The sequence below is a fragment of the Pelobates fuscus genome, chromosome 1 (genome assembly GCF_036172605.1).
Source record: "Pelobates fuscus isolate aPelFus1 chromosome 1, aPelFus1.pri, whole genome shotgun sequence".
NCBI lineage: Eukaryota > Metazoa > Chordata > Amphibia > Anura > Pelobatidae > Pelobates > Pelobates fuscus.
The window spans coordinates 422,591,699-422,614,607 of NC_086317.1; the positions used below are offsets into that span (position 1 = coordinate 422,591,699).

General features: G+C 41.8%; 1 protein-coding gene across 5 annotated transcripts in view; it reads left to right on the forward strand.

Annotated features, from left to right (window-relative positions):
• CAB39L (calcium binding protein 39 like) overlaps positions 1-22,909 on the forward strand; it is a 51,920-nt gene that overhangs the window by 26,856 nt on the left and 2,155 nt on the right. For all 5 annotated transcript variants that reach the window (XM_063428747.1, XM_063428762.1, XM_063428754.1 and 2 more), the window contains exons 2-8: positions 595-734; positions 5,232-5,396; positions 7,436-7,554; positions 14,822-14,990; positions 18,825-18,884; positions 20,861-20,926; positions 22,002-22,145. In XM_063428747.1, the coding sequence (XP_063284817.1) occupies positions 624-734; positions 5,232-5,396; positions 7,436-7,554; positions 14,822-14,990; positions 18,825-18,884; positions 20,861-20,926; positions 22,002-22,145 (834 nt within the window). In that variant the 5' untranslated portion in view covers positions 595-623. The remainder of the gene's footprint in view (positions 1-594; positions 735-5,231; positions 5,397-7,435; positions 7,555-14,821; positions 14,991-18,824; positions 18,885-20,860; positions 20,927-22,001; positions 22,146-22,909) is intronic.

Genomic DNA, 22,909 nt, shown 5'->3' on the forward strand with positions numbered 1-22,909 from the left:
TATTAATTACTGTAGGCAAAATATGTCCCTTAAAGGGACGGTGTAGTTACTATAACAATTTCATCTCATTGAATTGGTTATAGTTCCTGGAGTCCTCTTGCAGTGTCTACCATTCAGTGTTAACTATTTGAGCCGTTTAAAACGTAATAAGGGTCCCTGATCACCCACTGTCCGGCCCCTTTGATTAATGTGGAGATTACACACTTCTTTCTAGCCGCAGCAGGTAAAACCAGCAATAGTCACTATAATGGGCTGAATGCTGCCACCTGACACTATCCGCTAATCACCGCTGCTCAGGCTAATGCTTACTCATTAGCCCAAGCAGCACGGGAGGAGCATTAACGCAGAAGGGTAAGATAGCGCCAGGGGAATCTAGACACTATAACCACTTCAATGAGATAAAGCAGTCACCCATCCCTTTAATTGAAGGTCCTTGTTTGACACAATTTTCTTTGTAGAGCAATCATTTTCCGTATCTTTGCATACACAGAAATACTTTGTATTGTATATAATGTTGAATATATTAATTTAAGGGTTATTTTCCTTTATATTTATTGGTTGTTAAACATTTTTCTTTATTTTATTTTCCTTTAGACGTTTATATCTAGCATAACCAAGAAAATATGAAGAAAATGCCTTTGTTCAGTAAGTCTCACAAGAATCCTGCTGAAATAGTGAAAACTCTCAAGGAAAACATGTCATTGCTAGAAAAGCAAGATAAAAAAACAGAGAAGGTAATATTTTTTATGGGGCTTAACCTTAATAACTACATATAAGCAATTTTATGTTTATAACAATCCACCATGATGTGTGTAATTACAAATAAACAGTGATATACATACATATGTGTGTATGTATGCATGGGACACATGGAGGTGCTGGGGCGGATGGGAATGGGACACATGGAGGGACTGGGGCGAATGGGAATGGGACACATGGAGGGACTAGGGGGAATGGGAATGGGACACATGGAGGGAATGGGACTCATGGAAGGACTGGGGGGAATGGTATGGGACACATGGAGGGACTGGGGGGAATGGGAATGGGACAGACGGAGGGAATGGGACTCATGGAAGGACTGGGGGGAATGGTATAGGACACATGGAGGGACTGGGGGGAATGGTATGGGACACATGGAGGGACTGGGGGGAATGGGAATGGGACACATGGAGGGAATGGGACTCATGGAAGGACTGGGGGGAATGGGAATGGGACACATGGAGGGACTGGGGGAATGGGAATGGGGCACATGGAAGGACTGGGGGAATGGGAATGGGGCACATGGAAGGACTGGGGAGGAATGGGAATGGGACACATGGAAGAACTGGGAGAATGGGACACAGAATAGGGCACATGGAAGGACTGGATGGGAATGGGGCACATGGAAGGACTGGATGGGAATGGGGCACATGGAAGGACTGGATGGGAATGGGGCACATGGAAGGACTGGATGGGAATGGGGCACATGGAAGGACTGGATGGGAATGGGGCACATGGAAGGACTGGATGGGAATGGGGCACATGGAAGGACTGGATGGGAATGGGGCACATGGAAGGACTGGATGGGAATGGGGCACATGGAAGGACTGGATGGGAATGGGGCACATGGAAGGACTGGATGGGAATGGGGCACATGGAAGGACTGGATGGGAATGGGGCACATGGAAGGACTGGATGGGAATGGGGCACATGGAAGGACTGGATGGGAATGGGACACATGGAAGGACTGGGGGGAAAGGGTATGGGGCACATGGAAGAACTGGGGGGAAAGGGAATGGGACACATAGGAGGACTGGGGGGAATGGGTATGGGACACATGGAAGGACGGGGAGAATGGGTATGGGACACATGGAGGGACTAGGGGAATGGGAATGGGACACATGGAAGGACTGGGGCAATGGGTATGGGACACATGGAAGGACTGGGGGAATGGGAATGGGACACATGGAAGGACTGGGGCAATGGGTATGGGACACATGGAAGGACTGGGGCAATGGGTATGGGACACATGGAAGGACTGGGGGGAATGGGTATGGGACACATGGAGGGACTGGGGGAATGGGAATGGGGCACATGGAAGGACTGGGGGAATGGGAATGGGGCACATGGAAGGACTGGGGAGGAATGGGAATGGGACACATGGAAGAACTGGGAGAATGGGAAACAGAATAGGGCACATGGAAGGACTGGATGGGAATGGGGCACATGGAAGGACTGGATGGGAATGGGGCACATGGAAGGACTGGATGGGAATGGGGCACATGGAAGGACTGGATGGGAATGGGGCAAATGGAAGGACTGGATGGGAATGGGGCACATGGAAGGACTGGATGGGAATGGGGCACATGGAAGGACTGGATGGGAATGGGGCACATGGAAGGACTGGATGGGAATGGGGCACATGGAAGGACTGGATGGGAATGGGGCACATGGAAGGACTGGATGGGAATGGGGCACATGGAAGGACTGGATGGGAATGGGGCACATGGAAGGACTGGATGGGAATGGGGCACATGGAAGGACTGGATGGGAATGGGGCACATGGAAGGACTGGATGGGAATGGGACACATGGAAGGACTGGGGGGAAAGGGTATGGGGCACATGGAAGAACTGGGGGGAAAGGGAATGGGACAAATGGAAGAACTGGGGGGAAAGGGAATGGGACACATAGGAGGACTGGGGGGAATGGGTATGGGACACATGGAAGGACTGAGGAATGGGTATGGGACACATGGAAGGACGGGGAGAATGGGTATGGGACACATGGAGGGACTAGGGGAATGGGAATGGGACACATGGAAGGACTGGGGCAATGGGTATGGGACACATGGAAGGACTGGGGGAATGGGAATGGGACACATGGAAGGACTGGGGCAATGGGTATGGGACACATGGAAGGACTGGGGCAATGGGTATGGGACACATGGAAGGACTGGGGGGAATGGGTATGGGACACATGGAAGGACTGGGGGGAATGGGTATGGGACACATGGAAGGACTGGGGGGAATGGGTATGGGACACATGGAAGGACTGGGGGGAATGGGTATGGGACACATGGAAGGACTGGGGGGAATGGGTATGGGACACATGGAAGGACTGGGGGGAATGGGTATGGGACACATGGAAGGACTGGGGGGAATGGGTATGGAACACATGGAAGGACTGGGGGGAATGGGTATGGGACACATGGAAGGACTGGGGGGAATGGGTATGGGACACATGGAAGGACTGGAGGGAATGGGTATGGGACACATGGAAGGACTGGAGGGAATGGGTATGGGACACATGGAAGGACTGGAGGGAATGGGTATGGGACACATGGAAGGACTGGAGGGAATGGGTATGGGACACATGGAAGGACTGGAGGGAATGGGTATGGGACACATGGAAGGACTGGAGGGAATGGGTATGGGACACATGGAAGGACTGGAGGGAATGGGTATGGGACACATGGAAGGACTGGAGGGAATGGGTATGGGACACGTGGAAGGACTGGAGGGAATGGGTATGGGACACGTGGAAGGACTGGAGGGAATGGGTATGGGACACGTGGAAGGACTGGAGGGAATGGGTATGGGACACGTGGAAGGACTGGAGGGAATGGGTATGGGACACGTGGAAGGACTGGAGGGAATGGGTATGGGACACGTGGAAGGACTGGAGGGAATGGGTATGGGACACGTGGAAGGACTGGAGGGAATGGGTATGGGACACGTGGAAGGACTGGAGGGAATGGGTATGGGACACATGGAAGGACTGGAGGGAATGGGTATGGGACACATGGAAGGACTGGAGGGAATGAGTATGGGACACATGGAAGGACTGGAGGGAATGGGTATGGGACACATGGAAGGACTGGAGGGAATGGGTATGGGACACATGGAAGGACTGGAGGGAATGGGTATGGGACACATGGAAGGACTGGAGGGAATGAGTATGGGACACATGGAAGGACTGGAGGGAATGGGTATGGGACACATCGAGGGACTGATGGGAATGGGACACATTCAAGGACTGGGGGGGAATGGGAATGGGGCACATGGATGGACTGGGGGGAAAGGGAATGAGGCACATGGAAGGACTTGAGGGGGCAATAGGACAAATGGATGAGGCATGAAGGGGCTGCTGGAAAGGGAACAAGACTTGTGGAGAGGCTGGGCGAGAGGGAATAAGACACGTGGAGGGTCTGTGTGGGAGGAATAAAACACTTGGGGGATCAGACACATGGGAAGGGGCCCCAGGGCAATTATCCCACCAGGACCTGGGGTGGTTTCTAGTTGTGCGTGCACGCATTTGTTTTGTTTTTCTTCAAACTTTAAAGAATGACTTTATTAAAAATTCCAGGAGTGCTGGTAATTTTGCAGCAAGGTGTATGTATGTGTGCTTGTGTGTATAATATGAATATATATATATATATTTTGTGTGTGTACCGATCTTTTATTTAAAACCATAAAAATACTTTATAGTAATTAACAGTTTCTTCATATGAGTCATACTAATGTTCCAAAATCTGTCAGTCCTACAGTTTACAATTATATACATTCCTCCCTTTCACTACACCCACGGGTTTGTTATTGTTCAGTACAATAAGGCTGTCACACATTAACCGAATCACTTGGGGTTTACTCACTAAACATTGAATTGTAGGCAAAAGGTGCTGATTTGGATGTTCTACCTCAACTTAAATCAGGTTATTGGTTCTTAGATTCAGTTAGGTTTTAAATGCACAATGAAAACCTTAATGACCGCTTCTAAAAAGTGCTCTTTGCTTCATTCAGTTATGTAAAAACCAGGTTAGGGGTGAGATGCTTATTGTTGTACATTCATGTCACCTTACTGATATATTGTGTCGCTGACTGTACTTTAAAGTGTTCAAATCATTTATTGGCTATTGAAAATTGATTACACTAGCTTTGATAGATGTACTAAATGGTATTCTTCCCAGCAATGTGTTGCTAGTCTAAGTTGCTGTAGAGAACATCAAGGGTTTGTGGTTTTCCCTGACCCCAATCTAGAGGGTTACGCAATGGATATACATAGCCAAGGTAATGGAGTTCTTCTGATTTTAAATCAGTCAACAGATTAATAAATATTCTAACTTCTATGTATATTAGGGTGTCCTTTTTTTGTTTGTTTTCTCTCCTTCATTATATGTAATTTTTAAAATACACAATATGTTGTGTGATATTGTAATGATCAGTTTAACCCATACATGTATCTCCTATATAGGCCTCTGAAGAAGTTTCAAAATCCCTCCAAGCTACAAAGGAGATTTTATGCGGTACGGGAGACAAGGAACCCCAGACTGAGACGGTTGCCCTCTTGGCCCAGGAATTATATAACAGTGGTCTGTTGGTGACATTGATAGCTAATCTGCATCTCATTGACTTTGAGGTATGTATGATCCCTAGGAGTACGTGTATCTCTTGTAGGTAGTGTTGGACAATATGAATCTTGTAAAATATTGCACTCAGCCTGTCACTCAGTTTTGGCATTTGTAAATAAAGAACATGATAGGATTCCATAGAATTTTTGTTAGCAGAGCATAAAGACAGGATAATTAGGAGGAGCTTGGCAAAATTACTTGTTTTATAAAGTAATACATAATATAATGTGCCAGAGGTTGGGAAGAGATACAATTGGGTAGTTGTGCAAACTTTTTGTCGCAACAGTTTGTTTTATTTGAATTTGTAAGCCTTTTCTGACAAAATATTTTTTACACCTTATTTGTCATGGAATAGGTTTGTTTATTGGCCGTGGTTTGTGTTATTATGATGTGGTGCATAATAGATAGTAAAATTAGGCATTAGGGGATGTCCGGTCTTTATGGTTATTTTGCAGTAGCACTACTTTAACAATACCAAACTATTCTTAGAAATGTCTTGAGTGTTCATGGTTATCTAGAGAGTTTGCTAAACACATTGGGTATAAATTATAATGATGTATAGTGTGCATCAAGTGTTAAATAAAATGGATTATGGTCAGGTATAAGAATGTTAGCAATTTTTGTGGAGGATATCTTTAGCTATTCAGACGCTATGTATAGAAATGAATCTTCTTTGTAAAGATGCACCTGAGGATCACAAAGTGACATTCTGGGGGGGAGATGTGTAGTCTCCACGTATCCAGCAAGCTAAGGAGTGAAGAACACAATGCCATAGGATATATGTATAGACATTGAGTGTACTGGGCCTGACCTATCTAACAAAGCATCCAACGTTGAAATCTTGATTTATGAGATTTAGATTTAACAGATGGTGTTTTATTATAGCAATTCACATTGGTTTGGATAGTTGCGCACAGGGCAAGTATAGAATAAAGTTGACAGAAAGCAGCAGTGTCATATAAGATGTAACGTCCCTCTGGGTTTTGTGAGGTGGAGTGGATATTTAGTAACAACCCTACTCTTTCCTCCAATTGCACGTCTGTGAGAGACTGGATGAATTACTACCTCTGTTGGCAGAGTTGGATAAAGGGCCTGTTGAGCCTGGAGTTGAACTTTAATTTCAGCACATAAACGATTTCTTAAACCTTGAAAACATGTCTTTAACCTTTAAATGTTATTATACAAATGTCAATAGAAAATCTCGTGCAGTAAAGCCAGTCTTTTAATACTATTCTGAAATATGTTCCGGAGAAATAGATCTGATTACCTCAATGCTGCCAATTATGTGTAACGGACTTAAAACACATACGACATAGTATTAACCCTCTCGGGGGCCGCTAACATAAATGACAAACTCACTCTGCCTGTAAGTGATCACAAAGCTCATGGGAAAAGCCACTGCTTATGAACACAGCCCTGGTTGTTTGCTACATCGGTCTTATCGCTATGCCTGTGCAACAGAAATCAATGGAGAGTGTGCTATAATGTGTCTTAAAAAGGGTCTCTGGTATTTATTATTTATATATGTGTGTGTGTGTATATATATCATCTTAAACCAGGGATAGCTGGGAAGATTTGCATGCAACAGGGTAATTGCACTATCCCAAACTCTGTTTACTGCTAAGCTTTTTAGGCCTTTCTGCTGCCTTTGACACTGTTGATCACAAATTCCTTCTAAAATAGTTTCTATTCCTCCGTTATTTATGATACTGCCCTGGCTTGTGTTATACAATTATCCTTTTACTTTTTCATTTCTGTCTGTCTTTGCCCTTCCATTCTCCTCTCTGTACGGCCCCTCTTTCAGCAGCCTTATACCGAGGTTTCCAACACTACTGTTTTGTATATGGTACTCTCCTCTTCTGCCCTCTTATTCACCACTTGCCTTTATGCCATTTCTTTGTGGATATGCCAATGCTACCTGAAACTTAAGTGAATGAATCAGTGCTTTCTACCTCTAAAATATTGCATGAATCCAGCTGTTGTCCGTTTGAAAATCATTGCGGATCTCTAGAATTAATATACTGTGATCTATGTATCTGTCTCACAGGGGAAGAAGGATGTGTCCCAGATATTCAACAACATCTTGAGAAGACAGATTGGCACTCGAAGTCCCACTGTGGAGTATATTAGTTCCCATCAACATATCCTCTTTACGCTGCTTAAAGGGTATGTTTAATACAATAATCTGGTGCTATCTCTCTGGGTGTTCGTTTTGGAGTTTGAAAAAATGGATGGTGGTCGTGGTGCTTTAAAATTTAAAGGGACACTACTGCTCAAATACAAAAAAAAAGTTCACTATATGGTAGATGCATGCCCAATGAAAACATGCATGCATTTAGTTTGTGCTTTTTTCCCCGCTCCATTGTGATTTATCTAAAACAGCTTGTCTGCAGCCTTTGCAAGCCCTCCCATTTTTCCCTAGTTCAGACTTGTGTATTGATTGTGGATGCCCAATCACAGACTTTCCAATGCAGCTCAATGAAACGTCTTTGAACGGAAGATTTTCTGGGGTAAATTGCTTGCACTTTTAGTGTAGCTCGACTGGGCTAAACTACCAGGACGTAAAAGAACCGGTGGTCTCATTGACAGCCAGGGAGTGTAACAAAGTAAATTTATAAAAGTGCAAATTTTTATTAAAATCAGCATTTTTTTGGTAAAATTGAAATAAAATAAAAAGGACAGACTCTTCACACACAATGCATTTCCGCAAACAGCGGTGCTTCAGGTGTTAACAGTGTTCCTTTAACGGTGGAATTTGATTATTTCACATAAATAGAATGTTACAGAAGTCTAATGCAAATCTCTACATTGTGCAAAATTAAATCTTCTAAGTTATTTTTACTTTTCCTCTTTGTCATTGGCAAATGTGTCTTAAGATTAATTAGTAACTACAATATTAACTAGCTAAGCATCTTAAAAAAAAAAAAAAAAAAATCCACAGTAACAATTCAATAGTAAATCCATAATGACCAGTGTTTCTGGTATGCTAGCTAACATGGCCAAACCACACAGTGGTAATATCTTTTTTCTTATGTACACAGATCACCACGTACAGGTCATCTCAACCAGGTGGCACTCAGTGATTAAAGTATACACAGGATTACCTTAGAGGTTCAATGGACTCTGATTGTGGCAGTGGTTTCCCAGTTGTGTTTCACTGACCAACAATCATTATTCACTTAAAGGGACACTGTAGGCATCCAGACCACTTCAATTCATTGAAGTGGTCTGGGTGCAACGTCCCTTAATCCTGAGCTTGTAAGTATTGCAGTTTTTATAAACTGCAATAATTACCTGCTAGGATTAACTCCTCCTCTAGTGGCTGTCTGCCAGACAGCCACTAGAGGGACTTCCAGATCTTTAGATGACTTTAGGTCGCCTAAATGATGCTGGACGTCCTCACGCTATGCATAAGGACTTCCAGAATCCCCATAGCAAAGCATTGAATAATGCTTTCCTATGGGGGAAATCCTAATGCTAGCGCGGCCGTTGCCGCGCATGCCCATTAGGTCTCCCCTGCCGGCTGACATTGGCGGGGGAGGATCAAGGGCAGGGCGTGCAGCGCCAAGGGAAATTAATCCCTCCTGCGCCACGGAGGGTGTCCTTGACAGAGGGGGAAGCTATAGTCCTAGGAAAACGAGTTTGTTTTCCTGGCACTATAGTTTCCCGTTAATGAAACTCAGAGACATACATTTGTATAGAAATGTCTTATGGTTGTAATTTGGTATGAAAGCATATCAACTGGTATCTGAGAAGGTGTCAGTCTTTCCTAAAGCCAGCTAATGGCAGGGTAGACCAACTTAACACTGTGTTTGAAGTGTGTAAGACTGAGTGAACTGCTTAGGACAGTTATTACGTATTAAATAGATGTTTTAGGGGGGGCGGGGCCGGGCCGCCGAGCCGAGCGGTCGCAAGACAGATCGGCTCCCGCACAATATGACCCGTTAAGCCTATGAATGGAGTTTCTTGGGGGAATAAACGGTTACCATCCGCGACCCTCGATGCATACAGGCTACCGGAGCTGAGGAGAGGCTTGCTCCCTGAGCTCTAGTCCCTCGGAGGAGAGGCCCCTGCTGTACCAGGCGGAAGGCCTACCTGGCGGTGAGTGGAGTGGACGGCCGCCGCTCCACTATCCTGCCCAACGGAGCCTGACTCGAGCATGGAACACGGCGGACCCGGCCCCGGTCCCCCCCCTCTGGGCCGGGGGGGTGATCCCGGTCCATGCCCCAGAGTCACACCCGGAGACTCCACCGGACCATCGGGCCCAAACCCAAGATGGCGGATGTCAGGTGCGCGGGCGGGCAATCTCCGGACACCATCTGACCCGATGGCAACACGAGGCAAGCGACTCATGCCTTGCGGCAACACCCGAGTAAGGAGACACTCCAGAGGCATGGCGCTGGTAACCCGGCACGAAGCACCACCCACGTGGACGGCGCGGCGGAAGAGACCGCTCATCCTTCTTCTGAGCTGGGAGCTCACCGGGAGGTTCCCCTCCACAGCGCGCCATACCCCCCGGGGGAAAGCCGGCAACCGACGGAACCCTGGGCCCACGGTCCTGTTGATGGGACCAATGGCGATCGCACACGAGCCCCCACCAAGGCCTCAGGCCGAAGAACGGCGGCCCCGGACGCAGAGTCGCCACGACACCGGGATGATCAGGTGCATGGTGCTGGTCGACAACCCGGCTAAACATCAAGCGACACTCACCCCGAGGTACAGCGCAACACCCGGCGGAGTGAGATGAGTGCAGACTTGGACAGTAACGGACTCACTGGCTATTGCCATATAACTTAGCATGGCTGGGACTTAGGCCTTAGAATCGTAACTGTTACCAGCTGGGACATCCCTAGTTGCATGCATTACTTTAATCACTATGCTGGCCTCAAAACCTCTGGGTTCGGCGGGCAGGGATAGTATTGGCTGGGGCAAAGCATGCTCTATACGTTTATTGCTGGCTGTCTCCGCACCCTTAACTAACACCCTGCTGCACTCTCCTCTCAGTACTCTATCAGTCCTAATACTGTTAACAGTTTCAGCTCCATCCTCCAATCTTTTCCCCATGCTATTAACCTGATGGTGTTGAGCCTTGTACAGATGTCTAAATTACTGATGCAGATGCTCCATGGGTATAACAAACAGAGCCTGTTCTTACTAAGACTATCAGGGTCGATGCTTTACTACCTTGTTGATCTCAATGCAAGCATGTTTCATTTCCTTTGGTAGACAACCTCTAATGATCAATGCCAGATACGTAAACCATGCAATGTTCATCTCACACAGCTGAGCCCCGTGCCTTTACTGTCCACACTGCTAATATTACTCATATTTTAAGCCTCAGTCTATACCTGGCGTAAACCTTGCGTGTTTTACACATTTCTACCTTATAAGCTCCACATGAGACCTGCACACACCGCCTTCAGCAAACGTGAGCTTATATATTATATTAGGTATATGCATACTTATACTGCTAATGCGTCCACGCTGTTCTTGTCTCTAGCTTCAGTTGATAACAACAATTCCTAGCATGTATTTTCAAACTAAAGCTTAACAACCAAAAAAAAAAAAAGGCATTGCGATACTGGAAATGTAATATACTCTTGCTGACTAATGTATCAATCCTATACTGTGAAACAACCGTACATTTCCCCCAATATCTCTTCTGTACCCCATCTTGTATGCCTTTAATAAAATAAAGATTGACAATAATTAAATAGATGTTTCAGAATTGATGTAAGTAGGGATTTTTAATTGAAAAGAAGAATTGTTTACACATTTAACAGTTTAGTGGCAGCATATCTGAAATGGATCTAGAAGCTACCTAAAAAAGAGGGGGCCCTCAAAATGTCTAAAACCGTGAATAGCCAGCAGACCAGCAAAGTTAACTTCACTTTTAACCACATTTTGTTCTATTTTTTTAGCTTTGAAATAACCAACTTTAATCTCGTTAGATTTTCTGTAGCTGAGAATTGTTATTTCTTGTTTATTTGTTTCTTTTTAAACTATGGTAAACCCAGAACAATAGCACACTCCATGGTATTTGATTTTGATTGGTATTGTTGAAGGAATATAAAGCTGTATTCCTAAAACTAAAGTGTTACTCTGTGTTCCCCTTCCCCCTCCGGCAAATAAAAGGTTAAAACCAATGTTGTCGCTCTCCTTATTCCAAAGCTTAGGTCTCTCGCCACTGGCTCCATCTCCACGTCTTCTGACTCTGCGCGAGGGGGAACTCAATGCGCATGCACAGCAAGTGGTGCGCGTATTAGGTCTTTCCCCTTGTAATCAATGCACAGCGTGAGGATGTCCAGCATTGTTTCACGGCTTCAAATTCCATGAAACCGCAGGAATCTTCTCTAGTGGTTGGCAATATAATCATTGCGGGTTTAGATAAAAGGTTCAAGGGGACAGGGACACTGCACCCAGACCACTTCAATGGTGGTGTCCTTTAAACATTGAGTGACTGTAGGGAGTTTATTTTTACCCTTCATGATATTTTCTCCTTGGCAATCACTCAAACCTATAGAAACATTGAGCCCCCACCCATAAACAGAACATTTTGTTATTAAAGAGTATAGAGTCCCCAGTGAAAAGTGTAACATTTTCAAGTACCCAGTGCAGTTGCATTTCTAATTTGCTCAGTAGTCCATCATAGTGTTCCAAAACTGGAAATTCACAAGATTTTTGTGAATCACAGAAAATAAAGAATTTCTATGTGCTTTTCAATTTGGATGCTTACATTGGCTTTATTGACGTATTGTGGAGGCCTGCTGGTTTGTAAAAGCAGGAACTTCACCTGCTGCCCCTATCAGGGAATGGAAAACAGAAGTTGAAAGGAAACGTGTAGTTTGTATATGGTTTGGGAATTTTCCGGTCACAAAGGACACCCAGCTATGTTATTCTATTTCTTCAAATAGTTTCCTGTAGCTAATAATTACATGTTATCTGCCGGCATGAAATTTGCATAGTGGTATTTAAAGATCTCTTCTAAATGTGTCTATTTAGAAACATGCCAAACTTGAAGGCAGATGAGAGCCAGTTGGCCGATGCAGTGTGAACATTTTTCTGAACCTAATTATTTGCCTATTGAGTTTAGGATTATTTTGCCAGCCAAGTGAAATTCTTTGAATTAACCTTGTGCACTGGATTGAACATCTTGCCCTATTTTTCACTGAAACTCCTAAATGTGTTAAAAGGGACATTATACTCCCCTAGATGCACCCTATCATTCAAACTGCCCTAACATGCAATCAGAACATCTTTTAGCAGTAACAAACAAGTGAAGGTTTAGGTAAAGCTTGATAGTGTCATATGCACTGCTTTCTGGAGCTTAGTGCTACACCCTTCAATGGTTATAGATTACTATTATAGATTAAATTAGTGGTTAAGCATATAATAAACATTTAATCTATTTTCTTGTTTCAGAATCTGTCCTTCTATTCTTCATTTCTGATCTATTTCTCTTTAAAATACAAGACAAAGTATTTTTACTACGCTTGACTTTCTTTGACTCAAGGAGAAGGAGAAGTGTAAGGCAAGCTCCACTTCCTTTGTCAATCTAACAAAAGGTGAAGTTTGCTTTAAGCCAGGCTTCCCCAAACTCCGGCCCTCCAGATGTTGCTGAACTACAACTCCCATGATTCTATGAATGAAATAGGCTGAGAATCATGGGAGTTGTGGTTCAGCAACATCTGGAGGGCCGGAGTTTGAGGAAGCCTGCTTTAAGCTCATACTTTGTCTTATGCTTTAAAGTGAAATAGATAGAAATAGAGAGAACCATTGGAGAAAGGCGAGTTTGGGGTGACGGAGCCACTTTAAATAATACTTTTGCGTCAGACTGTGGATATAAGTAACGTGGCTGTACTTTTAGTAATGAAAAACTATTTCTGATTCCCTGTATATAAAGGAATGACCTGGAAATGGTGATTGAAGTAAACAGTAAAGTTTTATATAGCGTTTACTAGTTAATTGTTAAATAGTGAGCCTGGAGCTGGGGGCCCCTACAGATGCACCTTGGCCAGCATGTCTTTCTGCATACTTAAGTAATATTTGTAGGTTACAGGGTTACTGCAGGTCACCATGACCACTTCACATATTGAAAAATGTTATATTGATACCTGCTTTTGCAGGTATCATTAGTCAGCCTGGAATGAGATTTCTGGGCTGACTGCTGTATAAAGGACACTGTAGGCACTATAACCATCTTGATAAATTGGTTATAGTCCCTGAAGTCCTCATATAAAGTGTTAAACCATTCCTGTCCACCCACGTCCCGTCCACTACTGAAGTTGTGGCTACGACAGAGATTACACACTTCCTTCTGGTCATAGAAATTCATAGCAGCAATGGGTGCTGGAATAGGATGAGAGCGGTCAGCAGACACTCAAGACGCTTTAATTACTACCAGAATTAAAACACTATCCGGAACTAAAGGTGTATGTATATGGCTGATAGATACTGTCATTTATATTAGGTGGGTAGGGATGAGTTTTTCTATAATTTTTTTATTATTATTATTTTTTTATTTTTTTTTGAATATGCTTTTAAAAAAAAAAAAATCTATTTAATTTCCAAACTTTATGAATGGATTATTATATTTTAGAAAATAGTTTTAACATGACTGTTGTCCTGTCCTTTGCACTCGGCAGCCAGTATAGAGAAAGCATATAGAGAAGAAAAGATTTTAAACAGTGTTTCTGGTTTTCTTCCTCATTTGAAATGTTTGCCTGGACTTTGCTTTTTTTGAACGGGATTATGTCATTTGCTAAAAGTTCAATATAAATTTAAATGAGAATGGAGCATTTCTTGAAATGAAACTATTAACACGCGTTATAGGTGATTTTCGTTGCAAAGTCAGTGTTGTAAATTCCAGAGACGTGACCGCTTCCCTTTTACCCAAATTAGGGCAGATTTTGTGGTCTACTTTAATCACAGCAGCAACTCAATGTATTAGTTTTGGTGCACAGAATATAATTAGTTTAAGAACTACAGCAGTCTGCAAAAATCGCTGCAGCTATAAGTTTGCCCCTATGAACCTGGAGTTAAAGAGACATGCAGTTGGGTACTTGGCATACTGTAATTACATGCACACATACACACTTTGCTCGTCTGTCTTTTAGGAAGTGATTTAAGAGAACATGAGCCTTAAATACAGTGGGTGATAGAAAATTGTTTATCAGCTACTGTTTCAGTTAAATCAGAATGTGTGCAGGAAGATTTGCCTCTATGGAGAAATGCACGATATTAGTGAGATATTACATACCTGACATGAAGAGTGAGCTATTAATATGGTTAGTTACAGTGCGGTTTCCCCTGCTGACAAAGTTACAGAGCGACGGAAACCTCTCCAGCAAAATCAGTGTTAATATGTATCAATTATTCTAATAACTGTGAAGTGGTTTTCCTGTTAATAAGCATGTACTTTTTTTAAATCTAGGTATGAATCTCCCCAAGTTGCCCTGCATTGTGGAATCATGCTCCGGGAATGTGTCCGTCACGAGCCACTTGCCAAAACTGTAATTTACTCTGAGCAGTTTGGGGACTTCTTTAAATATGTAGAAATGTCAACATTCGACATAGCTTCCGATGCCTTTGCTACATTTAAGGTAAATTATTTAATGCCTAGCTCAGTGTTTATGCAATTTCAAATAGCACTCATACCAAGTTTATTTTTCTCAATGCGTCAGAGAAAAGCAGGGATCCAAGGGATTGATTGTTTTTTTCCAAACACAGATGCGGCCATCAGTGGCAAAGTGCTCTCAGCTTCTATGCAGGAAAAGCCTAACAGTGCAATTTAAATGGACCTGTGCAAAGTAACACTTCATTAAACAGTATTGAACATGCTATTCTCTAGAATAGAGTAAACATTAAACCTCAATAAGCAGCCGCATGTCTGCAACCATGTCTCTCTACTTAAAAAAAACACTCCAAGCACCATAACCACTGCATCCCTATGCAGTGGTTATGGTGCCAGTAGTGCTCTGGCACTGTTGCATGAAAAGTCATTTTAGTATGGTTTTACTAGGCGCCAAACGCCACCCCCACCAGTAAGTTGTCAAACCATTCTAAAATGACATTACTTATGGTGGGACAGCACCGAGTAGTGGTTATGGTGCTTGGAGTATTTGCTTAACTGGGAAATCTCCATATACAAATTGGAAATAGAAGGAAAGTATAAGGGGCATATCGGTAATAGCAACTACTTATTGGAATCCAGGATCTCGTAGAATAATAAAACATCCACATATAAACAAGTTGTTTGTTTTTAAATCTTTTTTAAATTATTATTATTATTTTTTTTAACAACTAATGTGGTCAGTACATTACTGGCACAAGTTTACTAAATTAACCTAAGTGTCCCTGCTGATACGCATTGGTAGAATATAGTAGAATGATTTCGTAACGCCTTGGAATCTGACTTTGCGTTGCTGAAACCAATTATTACCTATTTAGGCTGAGATACAGTAAAAAGACTCCACTATGGCCTGTTTAACAGCTTGGAAGCTGTGTATGCAAATGAAGATCACACTGTCAGATGTTTGTGTTTTTATTAGATAACAGTTCATCAAATGTGCCATTATACTCCACCCCGGCTGCAATTTCTATCAAAGAAGCCAAAGTTGAAGTGAATGTTTGTTTTAATGCAAACCATGCAGAGTGCATAATAATATGCATTACATTTGCTGGCGGTTTGACAAGCACATTGTAAAAATATAATAAATGGCTGTATCAAAGTAGTATTTTTAATAGCAGGTCCGTTAATTATTTTACAGGGGTTACTCAATACTATGTGAGTTGGTGGTAAATCAAATTAAAGCTATTTTTCAGGAAGTATGTAGGGAGGCTGTTTGAATCACAGCAAGGAGAGGTGTGGCTAGGCTGTGTAAACAAAGAGATTTAACACCTAAATGGCAGACTATTGGTCATAGAGATTTCAGGGCAATGATCTAAACACCAAAACTGCTTCATTAAAGGAGCACTATATGGTCAGGAACACAAACATGTTTTCCTGACCCTAAAGGGTTAAAACCCACCCTGGCACCCGCTTGCCTCCCTAAATATAGTACATCTTACTTGTATTTAAGCCTGAAGCTGCTGGCTTTGTCACAGTTTCCTTTTGACCTGCCTGCTGACTTCATCAGAAGTGGTAGCCTGATCCAATCACAATGCTTCCCCATAGGATTGGTTGAGACTGACAAGGAGGCAGATCAGGGGCAGAGCCAGCACAATTCCAACACAGCCCTGGCCAATCCGCATCTCCTCATAGAGATTAATTGAATCAATGAATCTCTATGAGGAAAGTTCAGTGTCTGCATGCAGAGGGTGGAGATACTGAATGTTTGGATGCATTTTAGGCAGACATTACACAGGAAGGATCTCTAACAGCCATCTGAGGAGTGGCCAGTGAAGTTATCCCTAGGCTGTAATGTAAACACTGCATTTTCTCTGAAAAGACAGTGTTTACAGCTAAAAGCCTGAAGGGAATGATTCTACTCACTAGAACAAATTCAATAAGCTGTAGTTGTTCTGGTGATTATAGTGTCCCCTTAAAGGAACACTATAGCATTACAAATATGTATTCCTAACACTATAGTGTCCCATTCACTATTTAGAACACGCATACACTTTTGGTGCTTAGAGTGTCCCTTTAAAAAAAAAAAAAAAGAAAAGTAAATACATAAAAAAAAAAAATAATAATCTCTTTATTAAATTGACCTGCTACAGGAATGTGTTTGTGTACTGTAATTAAAATAGCATTAAGATATTGAGGTATTTACAGCAGTAAATGTGTGGAATTGTTAGTGCCTGCAGAATGATTGAGCTTGTGCCAGGTACAAAGCCGATTTCAGTGCTGAAAGGACATTTTGCAACATTTTCTGTGGCAGTGATGGCAAACCATGGCACTGCAGATCTTTGAACTATATTAACTATGATGTTCACTCAGACAACCTGCCCAGTGGCTTTCCAAACACAGTAAAAATGCAGTTTATTGTCCCCACATGGTACTAAGTGACCCCTTCCCTAGATCAGCTAACCCATCCTTCCTAAAAACACAATTTTGCCACACCTCCCTAGAAGAATGGTCCCTTTCTTTCACCAAACTCTACATATACCTCCACAGGTCTGATCCACCACAAGCCCACCCCTCTTCAGGAAAAAGTTTAAAACCCACCGACTTCCTCTCATGCTTAATCTCTGAGTTCTATCATTTCCCTCAGCTGTACAAGCTAATAAGTATTTAAATGTCTTAATTTCAGATTCTCCTCATGGTCATTCATTGAAAATACAACTTTTTTTTTTTTTTTTTTTTTTACTTCAAACTAAGCATTTTTTTTAGTTGTGACCTTTTCAGTTTTTTGTTTTTGTTTTGCTTTGCTGCTTGAACCCTTATCCCAGTGTTAGTCCATCCCTGAATACATGTAAATATAGCAATACAGCATTGACCTTTTCGGGTTGTGCGATATCAAGTATTGGAGCAGGTGTGAGCAATGGAACACAGTGGGCTTTGTTCATACATGCTAAAATGCAGTGAAAAGAAAACTCATTTGCAAATATAATATTAAAAAAAAATCTATCTTCCCATTTATTAATATAAACTTCAGTTTTTTTTTAAAAAATACAGGCTTTAAAATTCCATTTGCTTATTTGTTATTCACTTAAGAATTCAAAGTGAATTTCGAATTTAAGGTCATATTACCTGAACTAGAAATTAATTTCTGTCCGCTATGCTTTCAATTTGGCCTTTCTGGCATTAAATATGGAATTCACTTTAATAATAACCCTAAATATCTTCTTTGAAATAGATTTGGGATGGGGTTTATTCTGAAAAATGAAAGGACCACTATAGGCACCCAGGCCACTTCAGCTCAATGAAGTGGTCTGGGTGCCAGGTTCCCCTAATTTTATGCCTGTAGCTAAAAACATCAGTTTCAGAGAAACTGCTATGTTTACACTGAGGGTTAATCCAGCCTCTAGTGGCTGCCTCCCTGACAGCCACTAGAGGCGCTTCTGCGATTTACAATCGCACTTATTTGCATGAGGATGTCCAGCGTAAAAAAAGATCACCGTAGGAAAGCATTGAGTAATGCTTTCCTATGGGCGGGTTTAAACGCGCATTCGGCTCCACTCGGGAGCTGACATCGATGGAGGAGTAGAGGTCACCAGTGCCAAGGGAGCCCGGCGCTGGATTAAGGTAAGCAAATAAATGGTTAATTAACTATTTATTCACTGCGGAACGGTTTAGGTGACTAGCACTCTATACATATTTGTATTCCTAACGCTATAGTGTTCCTTTAAATTCATTTATAAATATAAATAGTCCTATTATTGCACATATATTCAGATTTTAACAATGTGCTTTCTTTTTAATCCATGTGAAACTGAAACCCCTTTAAATCGTTCTTTACATTTGACTCTCCTTATCCCTTTGTTGGTTTCAGGACCTGCTGACAAGACACAAGTTGATGGTAGCAGAATTTCTAGAACAGAACTATGACAGAGTAAGTATAAAATATTCCTTCTTCTGTAAATAACCTCCTCCCATTGTAATACTGTAATTTATGCTTTGAACAGGGGGTTCAAAAGTGTCCCTCTATTTGTAACCATTCAGGATATTTACTAACAGTAACTGGTGAACCGAAGTTGAACAATCCTGATCAATATGGACACAGGAGATATGTTTAGTCAGATAGTCAGTGTTTTGTTTTACTACACCACATGTTTCTTTAATAGAAAGAAACCGGACATAGCCTGGGAATAATACTTTTTAAAGGAACACTATAGTGTTAGGAATAGAAACATGTATTCCTAACACTATAGTGCTGGAGCAGAATCTAACCAGAATTCTCAGAATAGAATAAAAGGGTGTTAGCATCTCCTCGTAGAGATTCATTGAATGAATGCATCTCTATGGGAAGTGTTCAGCATCTTTATAAAGAATGTGGAGATACTGAATGTAGGTGCTGCACACATTGCAGCAGAGACCAAGGAAGCACCTCTAGTGGCTGTCTGAGTGACTGCACCTAGAGGTGTTACTAGGCTGCAATGTAAACACTAACTTTTCAGTTTTCTCTGAAAAGGCAGTGTTTACATTGCTAAGCATGCAGGGATAGACAATAAGCACCAGAACCACTGCATTAAGCTGTAGTGGTTTTGGTGACTATAGTGTCCCTTTAAAGATAAATGTTCTTGCTTGTATACTGGAGCAGCTATGCTTCACACTGAAGCCTGTAGGCTGCCTGCTTCACCAACAGCTAGTTGGTTATTTTTACATGTTCTCAATAGTGGAGACCTTAGCTGCATCCATCCCATATAATTATACATTACATTTAGAATTCAGCATAGAACGTTACTGTACAACCGTAACTATGCCCAATGGCCACCGCATAATAGCTGGCCCTGTAAATAAAGTGAGGGGATTCATCAAAGATTCACCCCACTTTCTTATTGGGCTGGCTGCAGCGTTTTCTTATTTTTTTTTTATATCTGCAACTATCACATATGTTTAAAAGAAAGAAGTGCCACTTTAAGGCGATTATTATATGTGACCAAAACGAGTGATCTGAAAATCGGAATGTCTTGGAATGTTGTGGTGTCTTGCTTAATGCTAGAGTGCATTGTCAAATTGTAAAAATAGGCCAAATATAGTTACAGAACATTCATGAAAATAGATCATACCTGGCTGTTGGAATCCACAGATTTCTAAAAATGATTTATTTTGTGGTGTGCTATTTAAATGGGGAGTATTGCGTTATGAATAGCGCTTCAGTTGAAGAAAGCCATAGTGTTTTATTTCTTTGCCCCATTCACTAAGACAGGAAAGCTGGCATTTAGCTGTAATAAAAGAATTCAGTTGTGCCCTCAGTGACAGGCAGTATTGAGGTCTACAGATCGCAATAACGTACACTGCTCCAAAGGGTTTATTATTAGTATGCAAACAACCAACATATGTTAACCAACATATTATTAGCTAAATGATACTAATAGAGCTGTGATATTTATTGTAACACCCTTGAAATAACGGCATATTTGGAAGTAAGTTTGGACTACTTCAACAGCCTAAATGGATGGATAAATAACAAGAAAGTGAAGAATTCAAAACAATTGGAGGAAGTACATGTTTTTAGTACAGATCACCTTTGACCTATTTTAGCAATTAATATAATCAGTGTGACGGGGGACTTTTGCAGTCTCTATTCACCAGTTTCATTGCAAATACACTAAAAGTTTAAGATACTGAACTCTGGGATATGATCACCGAAAATGTGCAACCTGATTTTGATGATCTACTAGCAAAGTTAAGGTCTCAATCCCAGTCTATTTTAAAACTCCTAGACTCCTTTTCAGGAACCTCAAAGCTAATCAGGATATCTTAAATCCATCATGTGGTTATGTCCATCTAACCTTTTTTCTGTTCAATAATTCTCTTCTTTTTTAGAAATTCAATGAACTAATAATGTGACTTTTACCTTCTTAGATATTTGATGACTATGAAAAACTTTTGCACTCTGAAAATTACGTGACAAAGAGACAGTCACTGAAGGTAATTAGACACTTCATTTCACCCAATATGTGCATTTTTCTAAATGTTTTAGTGGAGAAAGATCACATACCGTTGCATATTCGCTTATAATCCAGTGAACAATTTTTAAAATAAAGAAGAGGGTTGTGCTTTTTCATTGTGTGTGTATGTATGTATGTATGTATGTGTGTGTGCGTGCGCGCGCGCACTCACGCTTTGATGGAGTATGTGCCGGGTGCTAGTAATCCTGGGAAGAAAAATGTAGATCTCGGGTAGTGGTCACCACTGACGGACTTGAAGAGTTAAAAATTCGAAGTTCATTAAATTTCCATTAAAATATGATCAACGTTTCAGTCCCCACTGGGACTTTCATCAGGATCACGTGTGTGTGTGTGTGTGTGTGTATATATATATATATATATATATATATATATATATATATATATATATATATATATGTATATATATATATATATGTATATATATATGTGTGTGTGTGTGTGTGTGTGTGTGTGTATATACACATACATATTGAATCAAATCATCTCTACGCAGAACATTCAGCTCCCTCATGCAGAGCGTGGCTACGCTGAACGTAGGTACTGCAAACTGTGCAGCACTGGACTAGGAAGCATCTCTAGTGGCTGTTACTAGGTGTTCTCTGAAAAGGTTGTGTTTGCATTGAAACCACAGCAGGGACAGGGAATAGACACTAGAACCACTACATTAAGCTGTAGTGGTTCTGGTGACTATAGAGTCCCATTAAGAATTGTAGTATTGTCATTGAAAATAAAGCTTTGTTAGTTTGAAATAAACCTGGCTCCTAATGTTTAGGAAATCTTATTTTTATCCCACCACCCGCTGATTTGGCCTGTATTGATAAGAGCCAGTTTGACTACTTTGTATCAGCATATCTTAACAAAGTTTCCAAGTGAAATGCAAAATTTAGATTTAGGTGCTACATTTGGTTCGGTGTTCATGTGTGGAGCAGATTTATTATTACGCTGCCTGTTGCATTGTGAATACGAGCATCTATACTTATTGTACCCCATGAATTGTGTACCCTTCAGAGCTCTAACACACCCTCCTTTCTTAGCTGCTAGGTGAATTGATCCTGGATCGACACAACTTTTCCATCATGACAAAGTACATAAGCAAACCAGAAAATCTGAAGCTCATGATGAACCTTCTTCGAGATAAGAGCCCCAACATACAGTTTGAAGCATTCCACGTGTTTAAGGTAAGTTGGAGAGCTCTTGCACTCACCGACGTGCTTTTTTGTGCACGATATTTTGAAGTATTCTTTTATTAGAAGACTGGTGAGACATGTGACAAATACCAAATGAACGACCCATAGTGAATAGTGGGTTACTTTGGTGTGTTTCTTATCCTTTTATGGTCTCTTGTTTTCTTTCTCTTATACTGTTCGTCCTGTTCATCATGTGTTCTCTTTTAACCCTTTGTGTCTTTTCCTCTACCTCTTGGGATGTCCCTTTCTCTGTTGTGGAATCTTGTTTTCCTTTTGTGTCCCAATTATTACCCTTCAATGGACCCGTCAAGCACTAAAACTAGCACACCTTGATGTTATGGTTCTGGTGCAAGGTGGCTATAGCTACAGTGTCACATCCTCCTCATCAGTCCAAAATATTAGTACAGGCAAGCAGGATTTAGTTATCCTAAGAGGCACAAGATTAACATGAGTGAAAGGGAACCTGTATCTATGAAAATAACGATCATGTCTGCTAACGTCTTCTGTCATCTCACCCAACTCAATGCTTCTCATAGAGGATTCCATGGGAGCATTTGATTTCAAGAACAAGATGGACTCTGTCCTGGAGGCGGGAGCAACTCAAGTTACTGTCCTGAAGACAGACCATGGAAGTTTAATTAACCCTTTAATGTAAAGCATTGCTGTTTCTCCAAAACAGCAATGTTTTACATTGGTTAAAGTGGCAGAAAAAAATCGAAGGTTTTTCAAACTTCATGATGAAGCAGTGTGCCGAA